Raw genomic sequence first — 19,080 nt, 5'->3', positions numbered from 1 at the left:
TACAGCTGATTGTTATTGTCAAAGTACTTCCGGGTACAAGTGCAGAGACGCGTCTGCAGCTAATCTCTCTTAATTCATAACCACTTTAGTTTTTAATCATGTACCACCAACCCGTGCTGAAAAACAGACGGACTCTACTGGAGCGAGCGGAGAAGTTTATCTCCGATATATATTTCACAGACTGCAATCTTAGAGGAAGGTAAGCCAGTCTCTTTCAATGCATATTATTGTTTGGTTATTTAATTATTCATGTTTATGCAAATGTACTGGACCCTTTTCAGGTTAAACGTATACATTTTACTTTATATATCGTTAAATAATTATTATTTAGTAGTTATTTCTTGTAAACTATTCCGTGATGGTTAATAAAGACCTTTGACCTTGTTTACTCTAGTTGATGGTTTGTTATGAGCAGTGATTTAAACACTCTCATTCCCTGCAGACTGTTTGGAGACACTCATCCTCTTGAATCCATCTCTGTGTTCCTGTCGGAGAAGCGTATTCCTTATTCAGAGGCCGTCCAACAAAACTTCCAGCCATGTAAAGTTGGTGACACATTCGGGCCCACGTAAGTTGCGTAAAAGGTTTACTGTCTAACAAACTGTATATAGTAGTATATTGCCTGTAAATGTTTCACAGATGGTGGACGTGCTGGTTCAAAGTGGTCTTGAAGATCCCCGAGGCCTGGAGAGGGAAGGAGGTGCACCTGAGATGGGAGAGCGATGGAGAGGGAATGGTGTGGCGGGATCAACAACCAGTCCAGGTCAGGAGACTAAGGCCGCATCTGGATCTCATGAATGACTTGCAGAAGGTTTACGAGTGCATTCAATGTGAATTCTTTTTCAGGGTTTGACCACAGAAGGTGAGAAGACCAGTTATGTTCTGACCGAGTGCTTGAAGGACAGTGAACCTCATGGGCATGTGGAAATCTAATAGAATAGCCTGAATCTATATGCATTTGGTTCAATCTGCATGTTTGAATCTCAATTGTCAGCATTACCCTGTACGTGGAACTTGCATGTAATGGACTTTTTGGAGCCGGGCGAGGTTCCATGATCGCCGCCCCCGACCCAAACAGGAAGTTCACTCTCCAGAAGGCAGAGCTTGTTGTTTTCAATCGAGACGTCCGAGAGCTTCTCACTGACTTTGAGATGCTAGTGGATATTGTCAAGGTATTGTCACACTTTGATGTTAAAGTTGTCTGGGAATCAAAAATATATGCACTAAATACATGTTCCTGGTCTGTTTTGCACTGTGTTTGGACAGATACTAGGAGAAGGAGAGCAGCGCGGGTTCCAGGCCTTGTTTACAGCCAATGAGATGGTGAATCTGTGCGATCCAGCCAATCCCACTTCATTTGCTGCTGCTCGGAGTCTAGCTCATAAGTAAATTACATTTTAAAATATATTAAAATTAAAAAAACAATTGCTTTAAATTTTAATAATTTCAATTTTTTTATTTTGACTATTTCTTGGTAAAATATGTGCAGCCTTGGTAAGTGTAAGAGACTTTTTCAAAAACATTTAAGTCTCACTAACTCCAACATTTTCAACGGTAGGGAAACATTACAAATATTAGATCATGTTGGATGTTTTCAATCCCCTCCTCAGCTTGGCTGTGGCCATATGAAGAGACAATCAGGAAGTGTGCTCGCAGCTGGGTCACTGTGATCAGACTGATGGAGAAGAACCCAGAGTTTGTCTTTACATGCTCACAAGTATGTTTCTGACTATGCTTACAGATTTTCTTTCTTTTTAGGCACAGTGAGAAAGAACCCCCTTCACTGTGGGCATAAGCCAATGGAAAATGCTTAATAAACTTACTAAATATTGTGTTAATTCACATGTAAAAAGGTTTTTTAGGTTTTTTACAAAACACTAGATCTCATCAAAAGCAATGGGGAGAGTCAACACGTGGTGCATGCCATGGGTCACTGCCATATTGACTAAGGTAATATTTAATAAATGTTAGTTCACTTCACTATTTATGACAGAAAAAGTAGTTTTATGTTTCATTTATACAGCTGTTGGTATGCTAAAATGTACCCTAGCCTTCAAATAAAATATGTAAAAAGGTTTTTTAGGTTTTTTACAAAACACTAGATCTCATCAAAAGCAAATGTTGTATGTTCAGGCACAGCAGTTCCAGTGGGTGAAGAGCTTGTACCCGAGCCTGTTCTCAGACATAAAGCAATTTGTGCAGAAAGGCCAGTTTATTCCGGTCGGAGGCACGTGGGTGGAAATGGTAGGATGAAAATATTTGTGCACGTTTCTTAACCTCATTCTGTTCAGAACTAGTTAAAATATCTTTCAAATTTCTTTGTATCAGGATGGCAACTTGCCGTCTGGGGAATCTATGGTCAGACAGTTTCTATACGGACAGAACTTCTTCAAGGATGAATTTGGACATTATTGTAAAGAGGTGAGGTACCTCTATTTGTCTAAAAAAATTACATTCACTTCCTATGACTCAATACAGTTCATATATTTTCTCTACTTCGTTATCAGTGTTGATGCAGGTGCGTGAAGTAACTCAGGGGCAAGGTTGACCAGGTCTTGATATCTTTTGAAAATAAATCTGCAGTTTAATAGGAAAGAACAGCTTAAGAAAGAAAAACAGCGCACATCTTTTCTCTGCCAAGGCTGAGGAGGTCTTGAGAACCTGAAAGGAGGGCACATGAGGCTGTATATCTGTCAGACACAACCCACAAATGGGCCTTGAGAAGAGCTAATGAAACAAAACCATTTTTATTACTTTTAGATTGCGTTTGACTCATTTATTACATTGATTTAAATAGGATCATCTTGAACTGTATCGATATAAAAAGAGAAAGAAAATATATTCCATTCTTTCTTACCAACAGCATGAAGTGCATTAAACATTACATTGTCAGGATTTCTCTACATTGGTTTGAAAGAATAATACTTAATTAAATTATAAATATGTTTTAAATTAATAAATAAAATTAAGATGAAATATTTTGTTTACCTGCATGTCATGTGAGAATTAACTGACATAAGAGAACCCTGACCATCTAAATGTGTTGTTAATTTATTGAAATATTAACTTAAAATCTCAGGAGGTATTTCATGTCAATTTATTAGATTAATAATTTGTGGATTTTAACAAGAAAACAAAAGCCTTCTAAAGAAAAAGCAATACATTGTTAATTATACGAGTGTAATTATAGCCACCTGACTAGTGGCCAGCATTCCACAAAACTGAAAGATTTTCCAAACATATAAAAAGAATAATTAAGGAGAATGAATAATGATTTGCCACTGTATGAATAAAATGTAACCAGTAATAGTAGCTGTAATCTGATGTGTGTTTTAAAATGTAATCTGATTACAACGATTTAGTTTGTAGAATCGGATTACGTATTGTGTAATCTGTGTATAATCAGATTACCTACACAGATTCATGTATTATGCTAGTCACTGTTCTAAAACACAAACACACGCACACCCGCTTCCTGTACTAAATCACTGTCTGCTGTACCTCACACAGTTCGGGCTGCCAGACACGTTTGGTTACTCAGCACAGCTGCCTCAAATCATGAAAGGATGTGGGATTTCTCGTTTTCTTACTCAAAAGCTAAGTTGGAACCTTGTTAACACATTCCCGGTATGTACCTACCACATCTGTACACGTAAAAACCCCTTATTGTGGTTGTTTTGACGTTTAAAAGCACATAAATCTTTCCTCTTTTCCACCAGCATAACACGTTCTTTTGGGAAGGTATTGATGGGTCGCTGGTTCTCACTCATTTTCCTCCGGGTAACTCCTATGAGATGAAGGGAAAAGTGGAAGATGTAAGTGTGTCATCATGTGATGTATCATTTGAGAGCTTCCTTTAATGAGCACCCATCTCATTTCTCCTTTCTTTGGCTCAACACAGCTGATTAACACGGTAAAGAACAATAAAGACAAGGGACGAGCCAATCACAGTATGGTATTGTTTGGTTTCGGAGACGGGGGTGGTGGCCCCACACAACTTATGCTGGACCGTCTACAACGTGTTCGCGACACTGATTGTCTGCCAAAGTCAGTTTCCTTTTCGTCTGTCTGAGGGTGTAACTCAAAAACACTAATTTCCTGCTGTTTAGACCAGATAATATAATAAAACTAACATTAAAATGCACTTAGCCTGTGACACAAATGCATGACGTCAGTGATGAATGATTACCAGAATCGGTGGTCTTTATTTAGTCATGATGTGAGATGATCGTGATTGTGTCATCAAGGGTCCAGATGTCAAGTCCAGATGTCCTGTTCTCTCAGCTGGAATCAGACTCATCCCTCCTCTGTACGTGGGTTGGCGAGCTCTTCCTTGAGCTACATAATGGCACTTACACCACACAAGCAAAGGTGTGTTTCCATCTCTCAAAACCCAGTAGTGCACTTCCAAATTGATAAAATTAGTGAAATTGCACCTGCATTAATTTTCATTGTTCAGTGCACGATTTCATAAAGGGGCATATTTTAAAAAAAAAATAGTCAAGATTTTGCATTTAAAGCAATTTTGTTTCACATGACCATTTTCCATTTCTCTGACATAACAGGCTTTTTTGGTTACCGTACCTTTAAGAGTGTTTAAATGACCTCAGTTATGATTGGATAACATTCTCTTGAAAGTGTAGTTCACAACATTATTCATGGGGGTTGGGTTTCCCAAAAGCATTGGGAACCTAATTTCATCATAACAACCATTGCCATCTATGGTCTCTACAATCAACTTTAGTCATGATTTTGAGAAACCCAGCCCAGATATATAAAGGGAGTGATCATTTATTAATATGCCTAGTGTTCCAATATAAACACTATGTCAGCGTCTGAATGATCATGCCTCCATTTAATTATTTTTCTGTAGATAAAATTGGGAAACCGCCAATGTGAAGCTTTGCTTCATGACATTGAGGTGGCTAGCTGTCTGGCCTTGTGTAAAAAAGTTGGCTTCAAATACCCAACAGGCAAACTTCAAGAGCTGTGGAAGTAAGTGCTAATGCATCAAAGATCCTCGTGATAATTGCATAGCTGAGATCTCAAGTGACTCTGGTGTTTTTTAGATTGCTTCTGCTCAATTAGTTCCATGACGTGATTCCTGGCAGCTGTATTGAGATGGTAGTTGAGGATGCTTTACAGTACTATGACGGTAAATCATCTGCCTGTACTACTGTCTGTATTTTTTCTTCTAACCATTGATTTTAGAAGAATAAGTAGTAGTATTAAATTAATAGTTTAAAATCCAGTTATTGTATTACTCACCTTTATGTTGTTCCAACTCTTCATTATTTTCATTCTTTAGTGGAAAATAAAGGGTGTTCTTTTCCATACAAATCAAAGTGAATGGGGACTGTCTGTGTCTAGCTTGGGGGGGGGTCAATCTCATAAAATACCAAAAAGTAGTCTATACAATTCATGCATTGTATTCCAGGTCTTCTGATATCATTTTGATGGCTTTGTGTGGGCAGTATATTGAAATTTAAGTCATTAAAAGTATTGCCCTTCAGCAATCTCAATAACACTTCTGCAAACTCAAATTTGAGACTCATGAGAACCAGTGGCACTCAGTATTGCTGACCGCAAAACGAGTGTAATGTATCCTCATATGGCATATTTGAGAGCTATGGTGGAGGAATAAGAATTAAATTATGAACTGTTCAGCTCACAATACTAGCAGATTTCTCTGTGCATAAAATTTTAAAATACACATTAAAACAAAAAACACATGCCCTCAAATGAGGCAGATGCGGGGGGGTTTTTTATCCAATAAGACAACGTACATAAACTAAAATGGTGTGCCAAACCATGTGCCAATCCATTAATCAACACCATTGCTGAGTATTTTCTCCTTAAAACTGTAGTTTTCCAATGGCAGTCCCAGAAATACGGTTTGAAACAGCCCTCGGTTTGCTACGTCACAATCCAATAACCAATCGCGTCAAGGGATCGATTCCTATCACTAACATGCAAAATAGCTATTTTAAGGCATGAGAAAATTATTTTCACAAAAAAAAACATTTAAATGTCATTTTGATGATCAAAGATAAGTTTTAAGGGATAAAATATTTGACCACAGGGGGACTTTCAACAATTTCTTCTCTCCCGCATCAGTTTTTGACGCAGTTCACAACAGTACCACAACCACAACGCATACATGTGCATTCCTCTGCTTGCAAACAAGCCACAGCGCATCTGGGTTCTACATCAGAACGCTGACTCCTGCATCAGTGGTACTGTCATGAACGTGCATTGAAGACTCACACGGAAGAGAAGAAATTGTTGAATAAAGTTATTTTTGTTTTCTTTGCACACAAAAAGTATTCTCGTAGCTTTATAAAATTAAGGTTGAACCACTGAAGTCCCATGGACTATTTTTAATAATGGCCTTGCTACTTTTCTCGGCTTTGAACGTATCAGTTGCACTGCTGTCTATGCAGGGTCAGAAAACTCTCAGATTTCATCAAAAATATCTTAATTTGTGTTCCGAAGATGAACGAAGGTCTTACAAATTTGGAACATGACGGTGAGTAATTAATGACAGGATTTTCATTTTTGGGTGAACTATCCCTTTAATTTGCCTCAACAAATCACCCGACTAACCAGCGGACCAATAATTATTGAATTTTGCCTGCATGCTCTGAGGCGCAAGTAATTTATTATACAGGAAAAATAGTGACAATGACTTCCCCGGTTGCAACAACTTCTATATTTATTATTGATACTTTGCGCCTATGCAGCTTTGGAAGGAAGCATAACTAAAGGTGTATGGCTTGAAAAGACTTGGAATATAGTGCATATGGAAAACAGATGTGTAAACATTCTGCCTGTCATCCCATTCCTTCATGTTGGGTTTGGAACGACATGATGATGAGTAAATGATGACAAAAGACTGATAATATGCTGAAAGACCACAAAGTATGAAAAATCAAACATGAGTTGTATTGGATCTTGATTATTCATAAGATCGCCTTCACTTCCTGTGCCTGTGGTATGCCCAATGGACTGCATCATCAGATGATCTAATGAACTTCATATTTTCAGAGATACGCACCACAGGGTCAAGACTTCTTCTTGCTGCTTGTGAATAACTGGGATCCACTCCTGGGAAAGATGCAGGATCCAGCATAGCTGTGTTGAATACTTTACCTTGGGAAAGAACTGAAGTTATATCACTGCCAGCGGAGGACACTCAAACAAGATTAGGTACTTCCCACAGGCAAAACATAACATTGTTCAAATGACCTTATTTTCGGTCAACCTCAAAGACATCTCCTACTCATATCTAATAATAGGGTAAGATTTCATTAAAGTAGAGAAAGGCTCTTTGAACCACATCCCCTATTATGGTCCCTGCCTGTTTCCTGCAGCCTTGGTGAAAGTACCTAGCGTGGGCGTAGCTCAAGTCACAGAGACGGCAAAGCCTAAGGACTCCGTTTCTGTCACAATGACGGTACTTGATTCCCTTGGAAATATTCCATCATTCCATGTTTTTCTTCAACCCACACATTTTCGTAATTCTGTGGGTTCTCTGTGTGATACAGGTAGATGGGACTATTATTATGGAGAATGGTCTTTTGAAGGCCACAGTAGACCAAACGGGTCGTTTGATATCTCTGCTTTTGCTTCAAGCAAACAGGTGAGTCATAATGTAGGGCCTTCAAGAAAAGTGCAAAATCTTGTAAGGTTGTTCACAGTACTTACTGCAAGAAACTGTGTTATGACTCCAGGGAAACCATTTCTGAGGGTTACCTCGGGAACCAGTTTGCATTGTTTGATGATGTGCCTCTGTATTGGGATGCCTGGGATGTGATGGACTACCACCTTCAGACAAGGTGAGCCTGTTTCTTGTCACTGCAGGTGGGATCAGATTCTGATCCAGTATGAATACAGCTTTGAACTCTGTATGAACCAAAGTTAAAGTCATAATCTTGATGGCAATAACTCTACTTTCCTAGAAAGCCTGCAGTTGAGGTCATTGAGCCTGCCAAAGTGGTCAGATCAGGGGGACTTCAGGGCAGCGTATCCTTCTCGCTAAAAATTAGTGGAAAAAGCACTATTAAACAGGAGATTCTTCTGGATGCTTGCTGCCCCTATATCAAATTCAACACGCAGGTAGCTAAGATTGTCATCTTATGCTTGATATTTAATCAACCGATTGCTCAAGAAACTTGGTGAAGCATAATGGATATCTTGTTTCCAGGTGGACTGGGAAGAGTCACATAAGTTTCTGAAGGTGGAGTTCCCTGTGCAGGTGCACAGCCCAAATGCTACTTATGAGATCCAGTTTGGACACTTGCAGAGGCCCTCTCATAGAAACACATCCTGGGACTGGGCTCGCTTTGAGGTATTGTGTACTGGGTTTAATCCTTTTTATACAAATTTCACCCTCAATCCATGCAGTTCTTGTCAAGAGTCCACTTCGTAGTAGTAGTCAAGTTATAGTCTACTGTGACCTCACCATTGTGGGCGTGGCAAAGGGCACAACAACCCAGCAAACATGCCTCTTTGGGGCCCGTGTGGGCCCACTGCATGCAGAGAATTGAGCCACATGCAGGCAGCCTGCTGTGGGCCCCGATACCTGCATGAAATACAGGGCATGTGTGGTCCCCACACTGTGGTGCATGGGTGGGGCCTGAGTGGCACAGCCCAAAGTAGGGGCTGAGTGTGGGCTGGCCCACACAAACCAGAGTGGGCCCCCACTGGGGAAAATTGTGGGACCATAACATGCCCACAGTAGGGGCTTTCACACCGGAAAAATAGTCCTATAGAACTACCGGTGACGTAAGTGTACGCGGTTTGGCCAAACACATACAAAACACCGGCTACCCGGCATTTTTAAAAAGCCATGTAAAAATATTTACTCCACAAACATTGAAAACAGCGATGATGGTATTTGGCTACCTGTTGTCTGCAGCGTTCTTTTCTTAGACTCGATGATATGTAACAATGCAAGTTGTCACAGGAGATTTAGTCAGATTTTCATGCTCTTTCAATCACGTAAATTGTGTGTTTACATTCCATCTCCGTTATCACGAAACCCACGACACAATAAAAACAGCTCCGATTATGGTGTCCTCCATTCACTGGTTGTTCATGTTTGTAAATGCCGCGAATAAAGACATAGCTGTCAGCCGCTTCAGAGTTCCTGCTGCCGCTGCGAATGCAACCAGGAAAACGGCCTGAGGAGGAAATTGGTTCTCTAGGAACCACCATGCTGGATAGTTCCTAGAACTACGTGGTGCGAAAGCTCCTAGTGTGGCCCTGTCCCAAATGGAACACTTCATGTGCACTTGCGGTCTTACGGACTTACAAAGGCAGCCGCGTGCGTGTGTCCGTTAAGTCCACGAGACCGTAGGGTGTCCCATTTGTCATTTTAGCGTTCAGAAGGGTACTCGCGAGCGCCCCCCTATGCACCCTCGATCCACACTTCTGTCAAACCCGCACCGGGGCAAGCTCCGCAGCAGAAACCTGACAGTCAAAGCGGCATTACGTCAAGAAAGTGCGGACTCAGAGGAAGACCGTGAGGGTTTAGGGTGCCATTTGGGACAGGGCCTATGTCTACACTGTGTACTAGGTGTGGGCATACTGTGGGCTGGGAAGGGAACATGGTGGCCACAAAGAGGTGCTCATGAGAGCCCTTTAAAAACATTAATTTATAAACAGGAAACACTGTGGCAGGGTTGGGCAACTCTGGCCCTCAAGGTCAACTACAGAGTTTAGCTCCAAGTTTAGTCTGTAAACTTGATGTGCCAAGTGTACATTTCAGTAACTTGTTTACTGGAAGAAAAAATTTATTCTTTAGCTCAAATCAGGCTAAAAACTGAATTTTTTTTAATAGTTGGTCCAGTGAATGCCCATGCACATTCTAGGCCAAAAACAATGTCAATGCCTCACCAATAGGACAATTTTCTCTTTTAATTCAATAGACTGCTTCCCAACACCCCCGTGTGCTGAACACTGCAGTTTCTCCCATGGGTTTCTCAGCCATGTCTCCTCCTTATAACATCTGTAGTTCTTTTGGAAAACCTTACATAATGTATGAATTTATGCTTTATTTAATAGGTGTGGGGACACAAATGGGCTGATCTGTCTGAGCATGGCTTTGGCGTGGCTCTTCTTAATGACTCCAAATATGGCTACTCGATCCATGAAAACATCATGACCTTGTCCCTGTAAGATACCCACACAGAATGAACAAACACAGCAGTATCTTTCAAACACAACTACAGACAGGTCATTAAAATGTGTTGTTTTGGCCAACATCACCTTCTTTTCTACAGATTGCATGCTCCAAAAGCACCAGATGCCAATGCAGATATGGGTAGTCATAATTTTACCTATGCCTTGATGCCACACACAGGTTGGTACATCTTCTTGAATCTAAAAACCATTATAAATAATTTTCAGACGACCATGAATAAAACCAATGCATGTGAAAAGGCCTCTTCCAGGATGCTTCGGTTATCCAGTACGCCTACAACCTGAACTTCCCGCTCCACGTCTTTCATGGCGTCATTGCTGAACCCTGGAGTGCATTCTCTGTAAACTGTCCTGCTGTCATCCTGGAGACCATAAAACAGGTGCCCATTCATGAAATGTCCTGTCGGTGACCTCTCCTAAAAGATTTTGCCCACTGTGTTCAGCACAAACTCCGTTTCCTTTTTCTCACAGGCAGAAAGCAGAGAGAATGCCCTACTTATTCGCCTCTATGAGTCTCACGGAAGCAGCGTGACTATGACTTTGTCAACTTCCCTTCCCATGCAAGAAGCATGGCAGTGAGTAAACAATTAATACTAACATTGTTGTATTGTTAAGAACATTATTCTCATAGGTAATTGTCTTTACAGTTGTGATCTCCTGGAGCGTCCTGATTCCAGTATTCCTGTGTCAAAGACCTCCTCTGGAATAACCTTAACGTTCAAACCCTTTCAGATCAGATCTCTCCTCTTAATTATACAGTGATCCATTTAATTGCAAATCGATTATGATGGTACTTGAATCACTTGTTTTCCCCAAGTAGCTGATGCCACTTTGGAAAATTGTGGTTTATGATATTCATACACATTTTCACTTTTTAAATTGTCTCAATTAAGTTTTTTCACACAAACTTTATTAAAAAAAAAAAAAAAACAGTGTAAGATTTCAAATGGATTACTTGGTTCTTTTTTCCTGTCACCTCTTTGTGAAATCTTAAGAAAAAGGTAGTCAATATGGTTGATTAAACACTAGAAGTAAAAGATAATTTTTACACAACAAATATATATATATATATATATATATATATATATATTTGATTACATATATTTCTTATTTACTTTAAAAAAGGATTATGAAATCATTACTGAATATAAAAAGTCTGGGTGGTCCATTACAGTAGCTTGCTGACTTCACCTCTTGCTCAAAAGCATTCTGATGATTTAGTCTGAGTGACACCATTTGGAACGGCCTCCTCGTGTGCCACTTCTTTTCGGCTGTGGCTTTGCTAAAATAAAATCCAGAGAATGATTAACATCACAAGATACGACAACTCACAGAGCACAGTCGGCCTCTGTATCAAAAGACTGAAGGCATACCTTTTGTTGCGCTTTTCCTGCAGGCTACAGAATAACTTTTAGTTTTAATCTCTTCCTCCACACGTTGGCTTTTGATTGAATTCTTTCCAGTCTTTGGAGGAACTTAAGAAAGGACAACAATTGCAGTGTAATCAGGATCTGAATACTAATAATACTGAAAGTAGCCAAATAAATAGTGAAGGTGAGATTCTGACCTTTTGAGCTTCTCTTTCCTCTTGTTTTTGGCTTGTTCTCATCTGCAGGTGCTGCATTGACCTTTTTTTTCTGTCTTTTTGAAGCATTTTGTGTTTTGGAGGTTGCATTTTCTTTCTTTACCTTTATGTTTTCCTTTTTCTTAACAGGTTTTGCTTTTGCAATGCTGTCGGTGCGTGTCTTTTTGGCTTTCTAGAGTGAAGCAGATGTTGTTTAAATTTCTTGCATCTGGTCATGAACTCAAGTGTCAGAAATGCAAAGTAATGACATCTCACTTTTGAATCCGTGTAATCGTGATCATCTTTCTGCCTTTTCCACATAATTTTGCGAGATTTGGCACCTAATGGAGGAATATTTTTAGTCACATGTGACTTTAACATTCTTAGGATCAATCATCTGTTTATATTGTAGAGGGATTTTACCTTTGGGCATCAGAGGACCAGGATCCCCCTCAAAACAAAGCAAGCAATGAATCAAAATCAGATTGAACTCTAAATGTGTTTCAGAATGGTCTCCAGGATTAGAATTAAGATTTGCAGAGAATTACAAACACATACTTTGAACCAAATTGTCCGTCCATTGTGGTCACCTAATGAGTTCATTCCATCCACAGAGTAACATCGCATCCAGGCTTGAAGCACAGAATACTTCCCCTTTGCTGGCGCATAACCAGTTTCACCTTAAGGTATAAAAAATGGAAGTAAAAAAGCAGATGCATGGATGCTGATCTAAAACTAAAAATGAAATGTCGCTGACAGTGGGATTTTGTACAAGGTATGCAAGTACCATCATGCACAAATCTTAGCATGTACAACTGTGCAAAATCAGTTAATAAATCACAATTGGTTGCAGAATAAGCCCACCCAATTGCACCACCTCCAATGGAACAGTGTGACACAGAGAAAGAAGGTCTGGGGTCTCAGCCTTCACCACTTTCTTCCCGGTTTTATCTGTTGACTGAATGAAACAGTACAAAGCGATGATTTATGCCAAACAAAGTGCCTATTAATACACTGACACAGACAAGAAGGTCAGATTCCTTCACCTCTACAACTGTAATCTCCTTTTTGACCTTGTTTTTATCCTCGTCTTTCAGTACAAGTCCCTCAAGAACTGTTCTTGCCTTCACAAATGGAGGGATTTGTAGTCTGAAAAGAATGGGAAAAAATCGGTTACTTTTCCTCATAATTAGATTTAGATTGACATCATAGTAGGCCATCAAAGAGAGGAAAAGTTCAAAGGTTTCATGTACAATTAAGTAAAACAATGGCTGATTATTCAACTAAACAATGTGGTTTTATTCTTAAAGTTGAGATTTAGAAATGCACTTTTCATGATTTTTACATGGTAGATTCCGATTGCCATTCACGTTTTACAAGCAAACTGGGCTGATTGCGATAGCGACTGCACTTTTTTTTCTTCTTCAAGCAACAGACAAGAAAGAATGAAAGCGTATATGAACAAGAAATGCAATATAGCATCAGAAGTTGTTTTTGTTGTTTTAAATTTGAGCAAAAAACAGAATGGTTTGACTTTTTGCTTTGTAGTATTACATAAAATCAAATAATATAAAATCCTTTAAAATATCTTATGAAATTGAAAATAAATTATGAAACTTTTCAGACATGACAGCTTGCAATTTTGGGAAATGACATAGATCGGCCAAAATAAAACAAACAAACCATAGAAAGACTGCTGTTGAATGCAATGTTAGGAGCAAAAAAAACGTCAGTTTCAACTGATGGCCTGCTGACCAGTGCATCTCTATTAATTCAAATCTGGAAAACATTAGAAAGTGAGTTACCTGAACAAAATCTCTGCTCGAAGATAGTTCCCAATCCCATTGAAATACTTCTGATTTAAGAGCGCCTCACAGATGGGTTTGTCAAATGTCTTGTCAGACAGATTTGAAAGAACATTCTCCCTGAAATATTTAAATATGCAGTTTTAGTAATCACAGATAAGCTGACAACAATGTAAACTGTCCTTTTCGTATGAATTGCAACTGCCGAGAACAGTGTCGCATTGTGCCCAATATCAGCATTAACAATTTCCATGACGTAACATTACATGAGCTGTGATGGCCAAACCAGAACAGGAGACTAATCAAATTGTACGGCACAATGTTTTTTTTTTTACTAATTTCTATTGAATATTTAATGTGTACAATATGATTATTAAGTGCGGTCACATAAGCATCAGCAATCTTTTGCATGCAAAAAAAGGTCCATTGTCTCAGTAGTGTAGTGATGTATGAAGCACAGCACATGAAGAATTCACTTTGAACCAAGCAGCTTTCTGTTGGTCAGGGTGGTGAATTCAAGTCAAAATGGGCGAGATCTTAAAAGAGAGGAAACTCTATTGGAATGACTTAATTTTACCAGTGAAATTGTGCTGAGAATGGTAAATATGACCGCACCTTTACAGTTGATGCATTGTGAAACGCTGTCAGAGTTCATTTTTCTCTCTCACCTAAAGCTCTCGTATTCAAATATGACACAAGGCCCTCTGTCTTTTTGCCAGGTCCCATTTGGATGCCAGCTGCCAAATCTGCGGGTGTCCTCAAAACTCAACACCCTGCGTGGGTTTTCATTAGTGTAGAACCGCAGATGGGCGTGTTTCGGAAGGTCATCTACTGAGGTGAAGCGGAAAAACCCTGACATCCCAAATCGGAAAACCACATCCATCGGCTGCTGGGACTGATGCTTGGTGACCTTGCGTTTACCGTCGTCATCATTTTTAATGGGTGTGAGGGAGAGTCTGACCTCTTTTCCTCTGGAGTGGGCTTTGATGCAGTAGGCATCGCAGCAGAATGGGACCTCAGGATTTTTATTCACTTCAGATTTCTCTACGGCTCCACTAAACACAAGCCCTTCACACATCTTGTTGACATACAGGCTGGCCAAATGGAGCTCAGGGCCTTCTGGCATTCTTGAGCAGGAAATGAAGATAGGGCGTCAGAAACCTAAACGTGAGACAGCAAGGGTTCAGGTGTTGTTACAGAGAATCAGGAACAAAATAAGGCCTAAAGACTTTAAAAACACTGTGACAATTGATAAATAACAAGAGGTGCTTAACCTTCAGATTTTAAACCTCAGGAGGTCAAAATAAATTGTTTTCAATCGAAGTTTGAACTAAATATCTTGTGATTTTAGCAACTCTGTAACTACAGTTTGTCTAAAAAAAAAATCTAAACGTTCAATTTTTTGTAGTTTTCTTATAATAATCTTAACATGAACATCCAAAATGAACAGACATAAATGATAAAAAAAAAGTCAAAAAGGAATACTTTTATGACTAAATAGGTAACAGAGTTGAACATTTAACCTAACTTTTAAACTTTAATTTAACTAACCTAACTTTTTAATTTTGAGTAACTTGAGTAACAGGACTGAAAGTTGCTCGCCAAATTCAGTCACCTCTACAACCTGTGTAAATATTTAGAAATATGTTGTTCCGTACTTGTTTTTCCGCCATTTGTCACAATTTTATTTATTATTTTCCTAATAGGTGGAAATCCTTTAGGAACCGTAATGTGCCTCTAATGCTTTAAAATATAAAGACACACCAAAGTAAACAGTAAATAAGTGGACAATAATAGCATTCATACTCCTATATGAATATGTATACACTAATGAAAAAACAACAACAGCGTTCTCTGCTAGTTTTCAGGAAATCTTTCCCTCACGCTGAACGATGCTCTTGTTATGAAAGTGTGCTGTTAATGCTAAGCAACTTGTACATGCATATGTTGCTACATGCAAAGTTTATGAATCGTCGCATAGCTGTGTGCTCAAAAACAGAAAGTCGGATCATGTTCAGCAAATCGATGATTAAATTAATTGAAGCAAATCGTGCACCAACCCACCTTTGCTCCTCAAGCTTGTTATATAATCAGGGAAACTGCTAACGTTACTGTTTATGAAACGGACACGGGAGGATCATGGGAGTTGTAGTTTATTTCTAGAATTTTGTTGTCTTACTCTGGAACATAGACTGTAAAAAACATTCTTTATTCTCTCCTTAAAAAAAATGAAACAATAAAAATACACATGACATTAACATAGACAAATACATAATAAATACATGAGGTGAGATAAATCACTAAGGGCTGTTGTTGATCAGTGTTATCCAGAGAATCAAGTGACAAATTAAGTTTCCTAGTGACATTTGGTCCAAAAACAATTAGTAAAAATGATCAATCTGATTGAGACGCTCTTTAAAGTTGGTGCTCAATTTGAGCAACATTAGTCAACATTTGACTAATCAGGACATGAAAAGCTATACAAAATACATTACGTTAGAAAAACTATTTTCTTTTCTTTCTAAGAAGCACAGTTTAAATACACAGACAGATTCTGTGCACATTTCAGCAATATTATTCAACAAATGCTGACTGCTTCACTGTAGTGCATTCATCATAGTCTGTGCTTGTTTGAGTTCTGGAAAAGAAAAACAAGGACATTTACAATAACTGCATAATATAATATACACTAAAACATATTTCAGGCTAAATTAAAGATTTATGCATTTGAATTGCATAAAATTTCCATCCAAACAAGCAGCTTTCAGGTGACAAGATGTTAACTGATGGACTGGAGCCGTGTTGATTAATTATGGATTACTGTGATTTTTTATTTTTTTTAATCAGCTGTTTGGACTCTCATTTTGACGGCGCCCATTCACTGCAGAGGATCCATTGGTAAACGAGTGATGCAATTCTAAATTTCTCCAAATCTGATCCGATAATCAAACAAACTCATCTACATCTTGGACGGCCTGAGACCGAGTACATTTTCTGCTCACTTTCATTTTTTAGTCAACTATTGCTTTACAACACAAATTCAGTTTATTAGTACTATTACAGAACTATTATTATTATTACTTTAAAGTGAAAGGATGGAAATGTTATATGCAATTCAAATGCATAAACCGTACTGATCAGTCACCTGTTAGCAGTACTCTGAACTTGTCCGCAGTGATGGAGACAGTGGTGGTCTGTGTGGAGTCTGTCTCGGGGTCCTGAGCCTGAAGTCTGAGCTGGACTGTGGGTTCATTCACTTGCTTCAGTTCACTGGAGCTCAGGGTGTAATCGACCCGCCAGTTCACTGCTTCCAGACGACCCACTGACACATGACATGCATCAGGATATAAATGATCTGGACTGTATTTCTATTTTTTCTTCTGTTGTTTGGAAATACTCACAGCGCAGGCTGCTCTCCCTCAGCTTTTCCTGTAGAGCGATGTGTTTATCCTCATATGATTTACACAAGCTGGTGGTGTGCTCTATAAGTGGACATGTAAATGTGTTGAGTTTTACGTATAACTTTGAAAAAGTTGATAAAGCAGATAGCCTATCCTTACCTTTAGGCAGGCCAAGCTGCTGTAGTTCACTGGAAAGAGATTCACTGTCCACGTCATGCTTAGCAGCACTGGACAGAATGAAACTCAGCACTGCTATACTGGCTTTAACGTCTCCACTTTCTGGGAAAAAATAAAATAAAAATAGACAGTCAAATTAGCAAGAGATATGGCATTAAATATAAAAAGACAAGGCATTTATGTAGGTTGCATAAAATATCAGCACCATTGTCATTTATCAGCCAATATTAAATAAGTTACAATAATTATCAGTAAATATTCATTCATACATAAAAAAAAAAAAAGGCATATAATTGATATTTCATTGTGCTGCTCATTTCTTCAGTTTTTACATTTATAGATTACCTTTGACGTTATCTAAAGTTCACTTACAATTAATTTTTTAAAACACTAATAATTTACATTGTTAAATGTATCTTTAGCAAATCTCAAATTATTAATTTCCCATAGATTATACGTTATAATGTTGTGAAGCCTAAATTCACTTGTAGGCTATAGTTTAAAACTATTACTTATGTATTTGTCATATCAGCATCAAATAATTCATGGCAAACTCAAGAATAATACGATTTAAAATGGTCTTAATAACAATACTTATATAATATAAAATACATTTTATTTTTGCCAGGTCCCATTTGGAGATATACAAAACTATATACAATAAATTGAACAATATTATTTTTTACAAACAAAATAATAATAAATATTTAAATAAAAATAACAATCATATACAATCTTTCAAAATTATATTTGATAAAAATACTAATATTTCCCTAGGATAAAATTTCTTTTAAAAATATCTATTAATATACTTTCGGAGTATAAATGTTTCCTAGAATCATTTAAAGCAGGACACTCTGCTAAAACGTTTAAGCATTTAAAACTACTCATTTTCGTTTTTATATTTGGCCTTATATTTAATATTACATTATTTAATACTTAATATACATTATAAAATGTTTATATCAGCCATAACGTGGGAAACAAATTAAAAGCAATCAGTACTGGCCAGAATTATATTAAGAACACCTAACTTGATTTATAATAATTTTCATTTCACACTTTACTATTACTGAGATCACATGACACAAAAACCGGTTTTTACTCACCAAACTTTGCATCTGAGGTTAGTTTCGAAACTTTGTCATACTGAAAACATATAATTATAGAGTAGTAGTTAGAGGAATATCTATTTAGTAGACATTCTAACATGACTGCTGTCTCCAGTGCTGTCTTACATCGATGCCTTCATCAAGCAGATCTTTAATGACTTGCACACACAGAAGCTTCATCTTGACGCTCGACTGTGAAGAACAGCAATGAAGAAAATCACTTATAGTTAGTTTTGTGCAGACGGAAAACAGAACACCTATTAACGTTAGACTTACTATTCTAGCTAAGGTGCTCATTTCTGCAAGGACCCAGTCTGGGCAGTCCAGATCTCCACAAAATCGGAACCTCTGAAATAAAAGAATGCAGCAAAATTAGTTTATTAAGAATGTTTACGTCCATTGCTTAGCCTTTAAGGCGTAGCCTACTCTAAACGATTAAAGTTAGCGTTCGCTATACATCAAAAATAAAATAAATAACTATCCACTAATCACAGCGGACACATATTATAACTGTAATGGTTTCAAATATGAAACTAGAATAAACCGAGCTATCGTTCAATAAGAAATAAGATAAATAATACCATTTTGACATATATTCAGTCAGTCAGTCAGCTGATCTTCTTCTTCTTCTTCTTCTGGTAAGTAACGGCGGCAAGCCAGCTTTACCGTTCATTTTCGCCATCTACTGGACTATACTGGATCTATGTAGACTGAATTTATTCTATATACGTTGTTCCTTTTAAAAAAAGATAAACAGTAACTCATATATATTGCATATATATATATATATATATATATATATATTGACAACATTT

The 19,080-nt window shown here is 38.0% G+C and overlaps 3 protein-coding genes across 3 annotated transcripts; 1 reads left to right on the top strand and 2 right to left on the bottom strand.

The window, feature by feature from the left end:
- LOC107757760 (mannosidase, alpha, class 2C, member 1) lies at window positions 1-11,030 on the top strand. Its single transcript, XM_016575328.1, is given in 26 exon segments — window positions 1-199; window positions 443-568; window positions 640-763; window positions 847-931; window positions 994-1,172; window positions 1,267-1,387; window positions 1,545-1,717; window positions 2,134-2,244; window positions 2,329-2,421; window positions 3,511-3,627; window positions 3,720-3,815; window positions 3,902-4,047; window positions 4,248-4,371; window positions 4,874-4,995; window positions 5,070-5,155; window positions 7,048-7,209; window positions 7,374-7,456; window positions 7,548-7,642; window positions 7,734-7,838; window positions 7,962-8,118; window positions 8,207-8,350; window positions 10,069-10,178; window positions 10,287-10,366; window positions 10,447-10,586; window positions 10,678-10,781; window positions 10,854-11,030. Coding segments are annotated over 26 exon segments (3,099 nt in total). The 5' UTR covers window positions 1-98; the 3' UTR covers window positions 10,969-11,030.
- Window positions 11,031-11,332: 302 nt separating this feature from the next.
- Window positions 11,333-15,699, bottom strand: neil1 (nei-like DNA glycosylase 1). Its single transcript, XM_016575325.1, has 11 exons — window positions 15,640-15,699; window positions 14,244-14,736; window positions 13,576-13,695; window positions 12,817-12,919; window positions 12,635-12,728; window positions 12,329-12,450; window positions 12,194-12,221; window positions 12,047-12,111; window positions 11,774-11,963; window positions 11,580-11,681; window positions 11,333-11,488 (listed from the first exon to the last, which is right to left on the bottom strand). Exons 2-11 carry the CDS (start codon window positions 14,699-14,701, stop codon window positions 11,424-11,426), a joined length of 1,347 nt encoding a protein of 448 aa, XP_016430811.1. The 5' UTR covers window positions 14,702-14,736; window positions 15,640-15,699; the 3' UTR covers window positions 11,333-11,423.
- Window positions 15,700-15,706: 7 nt separating this feature from the next.
- On the bottom strand, window positions 15,707-18,900 carry LOC107757759 (COMM domain-containing protein 4-like). Its single transcript, XM_016575327.1, has 8 exons — window positions 18,847-18,900; window positions 18,542-18,613; window positions 18,392-18,457; window positions 18,263-18,302; window positions 17,136-17,255; window positions 16,977-17,057; window positions 16,721-16,897; window positions 15,707-16,213 (listed from the first exon to the last, which is right to left on the bottom strand). The coding sequence occupies exons 1-8, from the start codon at window positions 18,847-18,849 to the stop codon at window positions 16,173-16,175; spliced, it is 600 nt and encodes a 199-aa protein (XP_016430813.1). The 5' UTR covers window positions 18,850-18,900; the 3' UTR covers window positions 15,707-16,172.
- Between the last annotated feature and the right edge of the window lie 180 nt (window positions 18,901-19,080).

This window comes from Sinocyclocheilus rhinocerous, unplaced genomic scaffold (assembly GCF_001515625.1).
Source record: "Sinocyclocheilus rhinocerous isolate Xijiao unplaced genomic scaffold, SAMN03320098_v1.1 scaffold204, whole genome shotgun sequence".
Classification (NCBI taxonomy): Eukaryota; Metazoa; Chordata; class Actinopteri; order Cypriniformes; family Cyprinidae; genus Sinocyclocheilus; species Sinocyclocheilus rhinocerous.
The sequence above is the reverse complement of the archived record's forward strand: the minus strand, read 5'-3'. Positions and strand labels throughout refer to the sequence as shown.

What these genes read in the sequence shown, in the direction of transcription:
- neil1 (XM_016575325.1), bottom strand. Translation starts at nt 14,701, where the DNA reads ATGCCAGAAGGCCCTGAGCTCCATTTGGCCAGCCTGTATGTCAACAAG. An exon ending in CGAGCAGAGATTTTGTTCAG is followed by an intron (nt 12,920 to 13,575) that starts GTAACTCACTTT and finishes CATTCTTTTCAG; the next exon opens with ACTACAAATCCCTCCATTTG. An exon ending in ATTGGAGGTGGTGCAATTGG is followed by an intron (nt 12,451 to 12,634) that starts GTGGGCTTATTC and finishes TTATACCTTAAG; the next exon opens with GTGAAACTGGTTATGCGCCA.
- LOC107757759 (XM_016575327.1), bottom strand. An exon ending in TGAGCACCTTAGCTAGAATA is followed by an intron (nt 18,458 to 18,541) that starts GTAAGTCTAACG and finishes TGTTCTTCACAG; the next exon opens with TCGAGCGTCAAGATGAAGCT. An exon ending in GCAGCTTGGCCTGCCTAAAG is followed by an intron (nt 17,058 to 17,135) that starts GTAAGGATAGGC and finishes GTCCACTTATAG; the next exon opens with AGCACACCACCAGCTTGTGT.